The 15,583-nt window shown below is 37.9% G+C and overlaps 1 protein-coding gene across 1 annotated transcript; it reads left to right on the top strand.

The window, feature by feature from the left end:
• The first annotated feature begins 6,342 nt into the window (after positions 1-6,342).
• slc25a25a (solute carrier family 25 member 25a) lies at positions 6,343-14,429 on the top strand. The gene is made up of 10 exons (XM_008417782.2): positions 6,343-6,599; positions 8,095-8,221; positions 8,310-8,397; positions 8,474-8,585; positions 10,386-10,544; positions 11,868-12,020; positions 12,114-12,221; positions 12,309-12,476; positions 12,556-12,706; positions 13,530-14,429. Exons 1-10 carry the CDS (start codon positions 6,438-6,440, stop codon positions 13,715-13,717), a joined length of 1,416 nt encoding a protein of 471 aa, XP_008416004.1. The 5' UTR covers positions 6,343-6,437; the 3' UTR covers positions 13,718-14,429.
• The last annotated feature ends 1,154 nt before the right edge of the window (positions 14,430-15,583 follow it).

Here is a 15,583-nt window from a genome sequence, read left to right on the forward strand (position 1 = left end):
GGTCATGACCCAAAGCTCATGACCATAGATGAGGGTGGGAACGTAGATCGACCGGTAAATCGAGAGCTTCGCTTTTTGATTCAGCTCTCTCTTCACCGCGATGGACCGGTACAGTGCCCGCATCATGGCAGACGCTGCCCCAATGTTGTTAAATCAACTTTACAAACTTTAATTTCTGAGTTAAAACCAATAAAAAAAATTTTGTTGACCTAAATTGCACCTTTGATGCAGTAGGTGGACTTTTGTTTTCAAGTTAAACCACCTTCAAATGTTTTACAGTGTGCAGAACAGCAGACAGAAGGGCCCTGCAAAGGATAGTGAGAGGAGTTCCCTCCTTTTATTACATTAAATCATAATTTTACTGCTTTTTGTTTTTACTCAGGATCACTCAAGTAAACAGAAGAAGCATACTCTTTTACAGAACTGCAGTCATTTGATCGTATAAGACAGATAGGTTCAGATTCAATCAATATTTACAAGAGTTACAACAACTATGTCTTCATTAAATCTAAATAAGATAGTTTATAGAATAATCCATTTGATTTGACCAACATTCAGTCTAAACTATTTTTAAACATAACAGCTGGCAAGGTCAGATGAGCCGCCAGCTGCAGGAATAAGAAGCTGCTTTGGCTGCACATGAGGTTGCTGGAAGATATTTTGCATTTATTACCAGACGAAGTTTTTACTCAGCCTCATAAAATGTGAAAACAGACAGAAAAGCTGAATTCCTGATGACCAACAAATGTTGAGATATAACCTGATGAACATTTCCTGATTAGTATCTATTCAAACAGCAGTCACAAAAGGTCCATTACGCTGGCACAAAACAGTTTTCACTGGAAGTGTCACACACAATTGTTCAGAGATCATCCTCTGAACAATCACGCTTTGTCCAATCCTGCAGGTTAAAGGGCACCTGATTCCTATTTGTCGAAAACAGATGGGCTGCAATCCCCATTTTACCTTGTGATGTTTGACGCAAAGAAACAAGAGTATATGTATGTCTTCATGATGCATTTTTACAGCTGTTTTGATGAACTCTAAAATCTGCAATTGGATTCACCTAAAGAGGAATGATCTAGAGTCAATGCACAGCTTCAGTTATTATAGCTGGAAATTAGATATCAGGCCTGGAATCCTGGTGTAGTGACGGACTTTGACCTGAACCTCCATAGCCACATAAAGACAATTACAAAGTCGGCTTTCTGTCACCTGAAGAACATTTCCAGGATTAAAGGACTAATGAACTAGGAAGATTTAGAGAAACTCATCCATGTGTTTATCTTTAGTCGCATTGATTACTGCAACAGTGTCTTCACAGGTCTGCCTAAAAATAATCAATCAGATCCAGAACGCTGCTGCTTTTGGTGTTCTGACTAAAACCAGGAAGACAGAGCACATCACCCAGTTCTACACCCTACACTGGCTCCCTGTAGCTCAGAAAATAGACTTTAAAATACTGTTGTTTATAAATCACTGAAAGGCTTAGCACCACAACACATTAAAGATCTGCTGTTGTCAAATCAACCTTCCAGACCCCTCAGGTTCTGGTTCTGCTCTGCATCCTAAGAACCAGAACCAAACATGGAGAAACAGCATTAAGCTTCTATGCACCACAAATCTGGAACAAACTTCCAGAAAACTGCAAAACAGCCAACTCATTGGGTTCCTTCAAATCCAGACTAAAAACCCACCTGTTTAGAGTTGCTTTTGGACCATAATCAATAAACCATTACCATCATTTGATTTGTCTCGCTAGCATTTGGCAAAAGGTAATGTTTCAAATGTTAACTGTGTTTTCTATAACTTTGTATTTTTATGATGTAAAGCACTTTGAACTGCCTTGATGCTGAAATGTGCTAAAAACTTGAATAACTGATTCACTTATATTCCGTTTACTGTGCTCTACCCTTATTTAAAACATGGAAAAAAAGCGTTTTGACTCAGTCTTACATAATTACATAATTTATGCATCACAGGGCTAAAATGTCTAACATTGAACTTGTTGTTCAACTTGTTCTGCTGTGTGCCCAAAGAGAAGCCCAAAGTCTTTGGGATCAAAGCCAACTTCAACTAACATGACCATGAAAGGTAAAACCTCTAAGCAAACAGGCCAGCAGTCACAACACATACTGTTTGTGCTTTCAGCTGAACCCTCCGGAAAATGCTAACTTTTGGTGAGAAGCATCAGAATCAGTTCAAATCAATGGTGATTCTTGGATAGATGGTGTTCTAGGTGAGCCCCAGTTTTTGCCAGTCCCCCTAACTAATAGATAGTTACCACAAGTCAGAATTGGAAGATCTGTGCCATCTTAACTCTTCACCAGTGTGTGGGAGAACGATACATGAACAAAATGGCTGCTGAGTTAGAGAAGGAAAATATGTCAGATGATGTGGACAAGCTGCCTTCGATCTCATACTACAGTAAAGTTCACTGCCTAATGAACAAGAAGAGTGAGTACAAAATGGAGGAGCTTCACAGCCTGAAAGCCATAGAGGCAATCAGTGTTTAAATGCATTTGTAAAGAACAAACAGACTTTTCACGTGAAAAGCAACATTCTGGTGGCTGGCAGAGCAAATGTAGTAACATACACGTATGTCACATGTCCTTCTTAGCTAGCAGACAAAAGCCACATTAGCTAAGCTAATTTTGCTAGTTCAGCAGAATGTACTATAGTAAATACCACCATTTATCTTAGTATTACACAGAGGTGGGTAGAGTACTCAAAAATTATAATTAAGTAATAGTTGTATTGTTAAGTTAGATAGGAACGAGGCAAGAGCTAGTTCTAAGCTTGTGGCTTGATTTTTTCATTGTTGTCATAGCAACTCCATAGCAACTGGTACGAATACCTACCAAGGTGGTAGGAGAACTATATATTCAAGGCAACATGAGAACTATATATTCAAGGCCAATGGTAAATGGTTAAATTTGGGTAAAGTGCAACTGATCCAGTTGGTGGTTGTGTGCCTCCCTCTTTTAAATGGTGCCCTGGGCAACTGCCCATGTCTATCAAACGTTGTGCCTGGTTCAAACTGTCTGGGTAATCATAAAGTCCTTAGGTTAAGTTAAATCCCTTTCAGAAAATGCCTCTGTACTCCATGATGTGGCTTCTGAACACAGCGCAGCAGACAATTTGTTCCCCACAATAGCAAATAAGGTGGCGCCATATTTACTTGTTCAGTAGCATTCAAAAGTCATGACTCAGCCGACATTTCTTAAAGAGTTTCTTTTCAAACAGACTCCTGAAAAACTTTTGAAGTTTTAGGATTAAGTTCATTTCAAAAGAAACAAAATCTTTTGATTTTGCTTGGAAGAAAAATCGTTACAATAAATCATTAAACTCAGATAAAGGAAAAATTGAATGTTTGTTTTTTTAAACAAACTTTATAATCTTCTACATTTGCAACCACAGGTTAAAACATGCAACATACCCAAACCTCTTGCAAATTGTAGATGTAAACTTCATAAACTTATGGCACCTGAATCTTTGAATTTTAAATTGTTACGGATTGTTAAAAAAGGCGGGAAAGGTGAAGGTGAATTGGGGGATGGGCGGGAATTTTTAGCATTGCCAGAACACCTGTAACATTTGGACCCAACCCTTTTTTATCTCTTGGGTTTATGATTTGTTTCACTGAATGATTCACACATGAGAGAGGCTTAACAAAATAAATAATTAAAAATCCGGTTTAAAAGTAAATCTGAAAACTTTTTTGCAATACCTTTTTAAAGCTACCAACAATACTTTTTTGTAAAATGTACTAAAATCTCCTTAAATATTGTTTCACCTATATAACAACATGTCAGTTTCAGCTTTTTTATTGCTTTACTTTGCTGTGAATTATTATTTAAAAAAATATAAAATAAAGCCTCCACGGAACAAGCTTACCAATCTACATGCCTTTGATGACATCACAAGAGGCCTCTGGCAACTAATCACGTTTTTCCTATTGAAAGCGAATAAGAAATAAAGTTCAAACCTGTCAAAGCTAATTTACCCATCACAATGTCTATACCAGTTGAACAGTTTTATTTTAAGAGTCTCTTATGATTTCATCAATTGAAATACAAACAAATAAAAAGTTATCAATATTTTTCTTCAAAATAAAAACCATTTTATTTTGTGGAAGTTTCAATTAGAAATTATTTACCAAACTGCTATTTTATTACCAGAGAACATTTCTTAGTAAAAAAATAATGTAATGAGTTTAGTTCGGTTTTATTTATCTAGCGCCAATTCACAACAAATGTTATCTGTAAAAATACAAAACCAAAGCAATAATTTCAATTCCAGTTGATCCAAGTTAATAAACAGCAGCGTAAACTCAATTAATTATTCATAGTATTTTTAAAAGTTTCTATCAAAGGAAACCCAACAGATTTCATCTTGTGACTGATGTGCAGCATTTATTCATCCATAAATGGATTGTATATTTAAAAGATTACAAGAAAGTCTGGCTGTTTTGGGGAGAATTTGAAGAAATGTGGGTGGAGTTTTGCAATGTTTGAATAATGGTGATAAACCTCAAGGTAATTCTCAGAAATGGACTGAAGTGTGCCTTGATGGGAAGGTGTAAATACTAGTGGGTAGGAATTTTACTCAGAAAGTCACCTTTCACCTTTTTGAAGGAAAAAAAAAGAAGAAAATAAGGGAAGGTGGTCATCAAGAGGCATCTTTAAGATGTTTTAACCACACCCTGATACATGTTCAGCTGACTTCTTGACACCTTTAAATTTTTTGCTTTTGGTGCTCGTTTTTCATGACGCAAGTTTATGTCCAACAGCCTTCACAGGCTGCGCATGCTGGTATCAGGGCAAAACACAAACAGCAACAAATACAACAACACCTCACAGAATACAACAGAACCAACATTTCTCAGAGGCTACTGGGTTTGCTGTGATGTCACAGAGGTTTTTGATTTATTGTTTATTCCCTGAAGCAGGAATCAGAGAAGAATGCAAACCAAGGTCAGGAGACTCAGCGCCTGACTCTATGAGTAAAAACATTAATTGTTATAGAGCTTGCATAGTTCTTTCTCTGTTTGGCCCCTCAGTAAGGTTATTAGGTACAACCAGAACTGTAGAAGGCATAGTTCAGTTCTTATCCTAATGCATATGACAATATTAAAAAGCAGAAATAGAAAAAGATCTGTTTGTGAACTTTGTCAGGTTTTGTACTGTGGTTTTGTAATACTGATTTTATTGTAGTTTTTGTTTGTCTTATGTGTTATTTTTATGTTTTGTGAAATAATTTCACAAAACCTAAGAAAATAATTTTTATCCTGCATTAGGAATTATGATAGATCATATTTTATTTTGTTAATCTGAAGAGTAAAAAAAGTAGAGAGCAAAAAATGAATCACTTGTAATTTTGTTTTGTTGTTGTTATTTGGTTTGTTTGTTTGTTTGTTTGTACCCGTTGGAGAAGTTTATTTATATAAAAGCTTGTCCTGTTATTTAATTAACATAAGTTGGGTATATAAACCTATAACTAACTATCTATCTATCTATCTATCTATCTATCTATCTATCTATCTATCTATCTATCTATCTATCTATCTATCTATCTATCTATCTATCTATCTATCTANTATCTATCTATCTATCTATCTATCTATCTATCTATCTATCTATCTATCTATCTATCTATCTATCTATCTATCTATCTATCTATCTATCTATCTATATAGTTATAGATATATAACATATTTTATTTTGCATTGTTTAATTTTAGAAGTAATACATAAATAATGAAAAAATATGGAAAGAAAAGATTATAAACGAAATGGAAAATTAAATAATGCTGTTAATATTAAATTACAACTGATTTAACAATAGTATTAACATTAAATTGTATAATTTAATAAATAGGAGATAGTTCTTATTTTTTGTATACAATATTTGGCACTTTAATAACTTCATCAAGCCATTTATTTATTTATATATTTATTTATTGCGAATTTTGGCACGATCCGTCGTCCATATTTATATCCATATTGATTTTATGTGTAAGAAGAGTTTCTTGATAAAACACTTCGCGGGAAACAGCCTCGTCTATCACTTTTAAACTTCATATAAATAATTGATTGGTCAATTTTTCACGTGCTAGACAAACGCTGACAGGATTGGTCGATAGATTCCGCATAGTTAACTCAAGAGAGCGCTCGTGTTCATTCCTCCGTCATATGACTCTGCCCCCCTTCCATCAATGGAGGGCTTCAATGATTGGTTAGTAGTAACGTGACGTATTCCCGGGGTGTATGATGAGCCAATGACGTGAACCTATTCCTGGAAGAGGCGGAGCCTCGTGACATTCTTTAGAAGCCGGTTGCGTGTCACCGGCATTCAGTGTCAGCCCGCGTAGGAGAACACCACAGAGAACTATTTATTTATTTATTCTAGTTTATTTTCAATTTATCGACACTAATCATGCTGGGTCTGTGCCTTTATGTCCCCGTGTCCAACTCGGACCCAGTGGAAGTAGAGTATTTTGAATCTAACGGACTACCGTCGGAGCTGAAGTCGCTGTTCAACAAACTCAGCGTGTTCCTGCCCTCCCAGGAGTTCTCTACCTACCAAAAGTGGAGAAAGGTAGGACAGATTAATTCACTATTCTCCTTATCATCAACCAATACTATATGGAAACAAATTTTAAATCATCTAAACTTTATATATATTTATTTAGAAATATTCTACTTCATTGTTAGACAGCAGTTTTTCGGCGGGCGGAAGTGTAGGCCGCACAGTAGAAAAGACCGGTTTCAAAAAAAATCACTAAGTTTAGACTTCTTTTAAGCCTATTCAGTAGTCATAATGAAACTAAATCAGTTTGTACTTCCGTATTAAAACTGTATATCAATATTGTTTCTCTTTAGATGCATCATTTCTGAACGAGTCGTTTCAGTTCTCCGGGAAATTCCTCCTTTAAAGGGAATTCATGCGGTCAGCACGCAAGGTTAATCAGATCGGGCCAATTCCGCCTTTTTTCAACCCAAAATGGTGTCGGGAAACACTGGAATTTACTCCAACGCAGCTCTGCTCGTCCATATAGTTTGTCACCGCAAATATTACTAGTTTGTGCAAACAGCTCATTATATAACGGCAAAATTTAGGCAACATTTATGATACTATGATTATTGCCAATGCAAAATGGATATTTTTTTAAAAAGGGGGGGGAAAGAAGCAATATGTCCTGCAACTGCAACAGGTGGCATTGATGCAATGTAATTTCTTTTTTCAGACTTTATTTGTTCAGAAATTATTTATTTTAATGTTTAAAATTGGCTTCTAAGCGTTTTAGGGTCTTGTTAAGTCACCATCAGCTGCTGACTATTTTACAGTACTTCAGTATAAACATCTGTTTTTGGTGCACAGCAACACTTGTAAAATTGAAGATAACTTTATTAGACTGAAAATGCCTCATTATCCCAGATATTTAGTTATAAAATTAAACAATTTCAGAGTGAGGTTTGTTCAGCTGAAAACAGTTTTTATGGTCCTGATTTAAGTCCTTATCGGAAGAATATAAAGACCGTAATAAACCTTAACATCCTGCAGACCAAAACTCCTATTGTTTAAATTCCTAAAATCAATTCCAAGTCAGATTTATGCCCTTGTGCTTTTTTTGCGTGAGCTGCATGGCTTGGCTGAAATGTCTCTGCAGGATATCGTTACAGTCATATGCCTGCACTCTGGTCTGCAGGTCAAGTATCTGTCTGTCCTATCCAGCCTGGAGTACAGCCAGTTTCTCTGTCCTTGTTATAGCTCAGCAGGTCTGAAGCCAGACGGGATTAAAACAGTTGGCGGGTCAGCCTGATTGGGATGTTAAAGATAGATGTTGGTGGTTGGTTTGGAGTGATACCTTCATGGTGAAGGGGGCACTCCTATAAATCTCCGGTGTCGTGACTTATTGGTGGTCGCACATGCTGTACATTTCGAACTGGCAGCTCTTTATTTATAAGGGGTTTAATTAGTTTTACTACTAGGTGACTGACTGATTCTGCAAGATGGTGTTCCCTTCAGAGAAATTAATGTCTGCATTTAGTTTTTGGGGAAAATAGGCAAATAATCACTAATTTCATTGCAGAAAACTCAAAAAAGTGAAGAAAAAGATGCAGATGGGCAGTTGGACTTTGAGGAGTTTGTTCACTACCTGCAGGACTACGAGAAAGACCTGAAACTGGTGGTGAAGAATCTCGACAGGAAGAATGCCGGTATGCAGCCGCTTTTTCTCATGCTTGTGGCATTGGCCTTTTGTTTCGCTCTGACTAAGCGGATTCTGATCTGTTTCTGTCTTTCTAGGCCGCATCGACGCCAAAGAGTTGATGCAGTCGCTTCGTGACCTTGGTGTCCATATTTCCCTCCAGCATGCAGAAACGGTCTTGAAGAGGTAATACAAAAAGAACACTTACCCTCCTGTTGATGCTTGGTTTGCTTATCATACTAATTTCTCTTCTTTTTTTCAGTATGGATAAGAATGGAATGATAACGATTGGCAGCAAAGACTGGAGTAAATACCCGATGGTGGAGAAGACTGACAACATTCCTGAGATCATCCTTTACTGGAAACACTCCACGGTCAGTTCCTCATTCTGACTTTAACCCAACTCGATTCAAGAATATTTTACTAACCCCAAAGGGAAATTAAACGTATTGCATGTTTTTACTTGGGTGAAAGTAAAAAGTTGCTGCCAAGAAATTACTGAAAAGTAAAAAAACATTTGGTGAAAAGGCAAACTGATCAAATTATTAGTCACTTGATGTTTGTAAATTACAAAATATAAAGTTTAGTGGAAATGCTGGTATTTTAAAGATCAAAATGAAAATATTTCAGACAATTGACACAATCGTCTGACCAATTTGGGGAAAAAATTTTTTCCCTAAATTGGTTTCTTTCAATATAAAACTTTAACACAAGTGCAGCTTGACTGGCCTGATCGAACATGAAACCTTCAAATGGTTTAGAAAGTTCAATTAGGAATTATAACTATAATGTAAAAAGCTACTCGGGTAAATGTAACTGGTTCCTACCCAAACCTGGAAAGGAGGTCAAATGTTAGCTTTACAAATTAAATTCAGACAATCTCTTCCTGTATTACATAAATATTGAGATAACCTATTTTCCCTGATAAGACCTATCAATATGGCTGCTATCGCGCTAATCAAAGCAATCAGGGTGTTGCCCCTCGTTGGTTTTCTGTTTCCTCGGAGATCAGTCTGCACAGGTCGTGCGTCATCCATTAAGCTCTATTAGGCCTGTGAAGAGAAATGAGGCTCATTCCGGTGGGGATTATGTTGGAAAGATTTTCCAACTTGCTGAGCTGTTATGTAAACGAGGGCAGCAGTCAGTCAGAGCCGGTGCAGACCTGCAGGTTATTTTGGATCCCGATGTGCAGCCTGGACTCATGACAGAGACGAGAATAGAGTCGGTCGCCCCTCACTGCGCGCCAAGAACATTGTGAATTACTGACGAAACCTCAGCTGCTGGAGGGTTTGACCTGGACAGTAAATCCAGTCAGTTTGTTTACAAAATTAATCAAATTCTCGCCTCGTCTTTGTCCTTTTTTCCCTCTGATTACTGTCCACATACTCTGCTTACAGTTAAGATTCTCAGTAAAAGGAATCGGAGTTGATTAAAAACCGGAAGCCGTCGGTTCCTGGATCTGATCACCTTAAAGCAGCAGCGCCGCCTCCTCTGTTCGAGGAGACCGAATTAAAAATCTGCGTCTAAGCCCTTGATAATAATCCCCAATAATTATTTTAAATCCCGACTCGTGTGATCCGTGACGGTGACTTGGCTTGACCCTAACTATGAAAAGACAACCTGCCTGGTGACTCATATTTTCCCTTCACAGAAGAGCTTTGTCACTAATGAGAAAAGCCCCAGGGGTCAAAGTGAAGACGTTTGAAGGAATGTTGCTGAGTTTTGCAGTTTGGTCGTCTTTGTCTTTTAGCTTGCACCAACAAATGTGCAATAAATTGGCTTTGGTGTGGACTAGAAAAGCATCTACCAACTTGGATGCAAGCTTTGACTTTAACAAAACTCGGATAGTTTGAAGCATAAATTAGGTTATTTAAGTGTGCATCCACACCAGCCCAGGTTTCTCAAATTGTTTACAGTGTGGTGTGAAAGTGAACCACACCAGCTGAAAATAGAACAATGTTAGTCCACAATCAAAACTGACATAAAAATATCAAAACTCTGCTATAATCCTCAAATTTAAAATTGTTCCAAATCAGCAGATTATAAATCCAGAAACGTCATAAATAAAATTTTTTTTAAAAATGTCATTTTACAAATTGAACAATTTAAATTCAAGTATAACAGTTTTGGTTTTGGGTGATATTTTTCTAAAAGTGGAATTGCTCTGTTGACAGATATTTGATGTGGGTGAGAACCTGATGGTGCCTGATGAGTTCACCATGGAGGAGAAGCAGACTGGGATGTGGTGGAGGCATCTGGTCGCAGGTGGAGGAGCTGGAGCCGTTTCCAGAACCTGCACCGCCCCGCTGGACCGTCTCAAAGTCATGATGCAGGTAAGAGGACCGTCAAACTAAAAAAAAAAAAATCAGAGTGTCAAAAACAGAGCAGTGACGACTTCTCTGTTGCTTAACATTGGGTTGCACCATAAACGAGTTAAATTTTAACAGTTGGTTAAGAGCTGGACAAACAGAGTTCATGGACCGATTCTCGATGTACCGCCAGCCAATCGGGTCTCAGGAACAAGCGTCACACCCTTGGCTTTGAAATCTTCTTGTCATCAGTGAGATTAGGGGTGCCCTGTGCCAAGTCATGATGTGCCAGCAGCTCCAGTTTACGTTAGAATGAAAGTTGACTTTGACCTTTTCATTGATTAGAAACGTATCAGTTGTAGTTGAACCAACCTGACCCAGTTGGCTGGAGATTTATGCGCCTTCAGATGTCAATGTTCCAGTTCACCCCAAAAATCCAGAGTGTCCACATCTTTAAGTCTTAAATTGATGAATCTGAAGGTGAGGCATTAAAATTTCTGAAATGCCTTTAAAAAATGGTCTAATGAATTCGGAAGTTGGAACTACAACGCGGTTTACGCTGAGGTAACCGCATTCAACATGACAACGCTCATAAACATCGTCTTCCAGTTTATTTTTCGACTGGGAAGCCTGTACTTTCCATTTCCGACCACAGCTGGAACTCAACATTACGTTTCATGGCGGCTGAACTAAATAATCTGCCGCGAAGAAAAAAAACCTGCGACTTTCCGTCAGGGGACGGATCGAGCTGCGCGCGCAGACCATCTTCGTTACGTGACGCGGCGGTTGAGGCTACCGCTAACTAGCTGCTAGCTAGCTCGATTGCGTTTTTGCGTTTATTATGGCTAATTGCAAATTTACTGGACGACGTTCGTTTTCGGATTTGGCTCACTTATGCTGTTGTCAACCCGTATAATGCTACTAATGTCATTTATGATCGCTGACGTGCCGAAAATCCCCTCCCCCAAAAAATAAACAAACGGTTTACGGTGCTAATGCTACCGCCGTTCTAGGAGCAGTATTTGTTGCAACACAAAACTCTGATGTCAGAGTTTTACTGGATTTTTAAACATGGTGGTCAAGCACCAAGCTTTGCTATTGAGATAAAATTATTCGTTACTGTGGAGGGAAACTACAGTTTTATTTAGTTTGTCCATGTGTCTGTCTCTATCAAATTTAATAATTGGGGTGGAAAAAAATTTAAATGACAACATTGATCAATAGAGGTCTTAAAATAAATTCATAATGATCTTAAATTTGATTTGCTGAAACTCTGACTTAACCTCCATTTAAAATAAAGTTTTTAAACTCGTTTTATTTACCTTCTGGGTGTTCTTTCCCTCTCAGGTTTACGGATCTCGAACCAACAACATGTGCATCATGAGCGGGCTCATGCAGATGATCAAGGAGGGCGGCACCAGGTCGCTGTGGCGGGGGAACGGGGTGAATGTCATCAAAATCGCTCCTGAATCAGCCCTGAAGTTCATGGCCTATGAGCAGGTAACAGAAGCGACTCTAATTGAGAAATTTAAGCTCTGATCTCCGCCGTTCGTCCTCCATTGATGTGCTTTTTTTCTGAATGGGTTTCTGCAGATTAAGCGTCTAATCGGCAGCGACAAGGAGACTCTGAGCATCCTGGAGAGATTTGTGGCAGGTTCTTTAGCCGGAGTAATTGCCCAGAGCACCATCTACCCCATGGAGGTGATTATCCTTCTATTTAGATCTCCTATCTGGAAAACCGTCGGCTTTAGAGGTCTGCGTTTAGTAACATGCCCTCTTTGTTTTCAGGTTCTGAAAACCCGTCTCGCTCTGAGGACAACCGGCCAGTACGCCGGAATCTCGGACTGCGCCAAGCAGATATTCAGGAAAGGAGGCCTCGGGGCGTTTTATAAGGGCTACATTCCGAACATGCTGGGCATCATCCCGTACGCTGGCATCGACCTGGCCGTGTACGAGGTGAGAACGGACTCTTCTAGCTTTAAACTTTGGTTCTGATGAGCCACAAAGTCTTAGTTTCTGGGTTTTGTGGTTTCAGACGCTGAAGAACAGCTATCTGCAGCAGTACGGCACCAACAGCACCGACCCGGGCATTCTGGTTCTGCTGGCCTGCGGCACGGTGTCCAGCACCTGCGGTCAGCTCGCCAGCTACCCCCTGGCGCTGGTCCGAACCCGTATGCAGGCACAAGGTGAGACCTGGCTCCCATTTAGGACCATTGATAAACTACTGAAATAATCCTAGAATTTATTTATAATGCTCCTTATGTCCTTAATTCTCAAAGGGCAAAAAACAAAACAAGCAATTGTAATGACTAAAAATAATTAAATAAATGTGTAAATTAATCATTAAATTGCATAACTAAATAAAAAAAATGTTAAAACGGCACAATCAAAGCAGAAATTAACCCAAAACTGCACAAAAAATATAAACATTTTGCATTTAAGATCTTGTATTTCTAACATATAAAAAGGATTACTAAAATAACAGTTGTTGCTCTAGACTTCATTTATGCTCCTGCCATCAGACTAAGACTCTTATCAGTCGATGTGAAGCACATTTTATCTAAGAGATTAGATGTATTAAAGATTTTATGCCTCCTTTTTTGTTGTGAACTACAATTAACGAGAAGCAATGTTCTCAGTTTAATCTCTCACAGATTTTGCAGTGATAATTAGTCATATTTGCAGCAGATTAGGCAATAATTGCAAATGTATGATGTTTTGACATCAGGTCTGAGGCAGCAGTGTAGTAAAAGTAAAATACTGTCACCTGCAGGTGGGAGTTGGCACTGACTTGAACCCAAAGCTTTTCACAATTTTTGTGGGAAATTGGGCATCAGCGCAAAAAAAAAAAAATCTGAATTTTGAGTGAACTTCTATGAACGCAAGATAATAAAAATACTGACGTATTTTGTCATTGAAGTCTCGAGCCACATAAAACCTGAGTGAAGTCGGACACGTGCTTCAGTTGACTGAGGAAAACTCCTAACTATTTTATCTTAATTTCTGCAGCTGTGACGGAGGGTAACCACCAGCAGGCGTCCATGACTGGCGTCTTCAGGCAGATCCTGCAGAACGAAGGCCCCGCCGGCCTCTACAGAGGCCTGGCCCCAAACTTCCTGAAGGTCATCCCGGCCGTCAGCATCAGCTACGTCGTGTACGAACACCTCAAGACTCAGCTGGGGGTGACGTCACGCTGAGCCGCCGACCCGCCCGGCGTTGGGAGTCTCATTCTGTGAATGTCAGCTGACGTCAGGCTGAGGAAGAGGAGGAGATTATGGACTCTGTGAGCTCAGGATGTCAGGATTACGACCGCTGCTATTTATGTTTTTAAGTGTCGAAATCGAGGACCAAATGTTTGGGCGTGAGTCCGTCCAGGTCTTTGTGTAGCTCTGTAAGCTACTGACTGTAGCATTAAAATGCTCTGTAGCCGTTATCAGTTCTGCCTCTTCATCCTAAAGAGGGAACATCTTTGCACAAACCTCGTCCTTTTTAGTTGAGTGGCTATTTATTTCCACCCCTCCTGTATTTATTTATTCTCTAGATGAAGGGAATAAGCCAATAGTGCTATTATAATTTACGGTGTGGGATGATCGCCTTAACATCCGCTAAACACTAACTGTAGTCATGTGACGTTTTATTTTTGTATTTAAAAGCTGGAAGTCGGCACATGTTCTGTGCCTTTCGGAGGAATGTTGTCTCTAATGTTCACCTCAGGTTTAAGGGAAATGTATTATGAGCACCTGTTCAAAAGCTCTGTGGGGAAAATATGAAGCATTTTGCACTTTAATCAATGTTAGAAGGGCCTATAAATGACTTATCAATGCAGAATGAGAGTAATTTCAGAATAAAGATGTTTTAGTATTATTTTAATGGACCATTTTGATCCAAATAAAAGCATAATTACATTAAGTCTCTGCCATTTTGTTTTATTTATTTGCATGTAAACATGTAGATCATGCTGGGTTTTTTTTGTCTAAATGACAGAAACTGAGAAGTTGGAAAATACTGTTTCAGGATGGGAAAGCGGTGGGAAAAATCTGGTTTTAATTAATTTTTACCTCCAGGGTAAACGAGTGTTGCATATAAATCTACTGGATCCTGGCTTTACCAGATTTCAATAAATGGAAACTTACCATGAGTCATAAATTAGACATTTAAAAAGTTTTGTTTTTTTTTAAGATCTTTTAAGAACATAAACTTGCATCTGAAATCCTACAATTTTAAGTTTAAAACTAAAAAGCACAAAAATGTACAAATCAATCATGATGTAATACAAATTACCAAAACTAATTTGAGTGGTTGCAAGAGTTTTATTTTTATTAATCAAAAAGTTAAATGCCTACTTGATACCAGAGGTGGGAAGAAAACCCAAAAGTTTTACTCAAGTAGCAGCACTTCATATTTTTACTCAAGTAAATAGAACATCATAGAAATTACTTTAGTAAAGTATTTGGTAAAAGTCAACTCAAGTACTGAGTAGACTTTTCATTTTTAAATATTATATAATCAGATGGACCAAAACAAAGTTAAGTGGAAATTTTGGCATTAAGAACAAAAATGACAATGATTCAAAAAGCAACAAAAATAGTCGGGCAAAAGAAGATTTTTCCAAATCAGTTTCTTTCAATAAAAAACTAATATTTTAATCAAAACTGCAGGTGTGTATCTGAGTCTGGTGAATCTCTGGTTAAAACATGTTTGTTTTATCATTCAGTGTGTAGAAAATTCAGAAATTTTGCTCAAGTAAGAGTAGAAATACTTCATAATAAAATGACTCAAGTAAAAATAAAAATAATCCTAAAAGTAATTTTTTTCAGAAAAATTAAATAAATATAGTCGTCACCCAAAAAAGCCTAAAAAACATTTACCTTCTTTGCAGTTTTCCTCTTTCTACTGCTTTAACAAATCTATCATGATCAACAAAATTTGGCTTTTATATTTTTTTTAATTGCCAAAAAAAAAAGAACGCTTTAAGGTCAACATGAAAACTGATTTCTACGAAATGTAACAAATTAAGTGATGGGACAAAAGATGTAGTAAAACTACTTCTAAAAATACTTATT

The sequence above is a fragment of the Poecilia reticulata genome, linkage group LG9 (genome assembly GCF_000633615.1).
Source record: "Poecilia reticulata strain Guanapo linkage group LG9, Guppy_female_1.0+MT, whole genome shotgun sequence".
Lineage (NCBI taxonomy): Eukaryota > Metazoa > Chordata > Actinopteri > Cyprinodontiformes > Poeciliidae > Poecilia > Poecilia reticulata.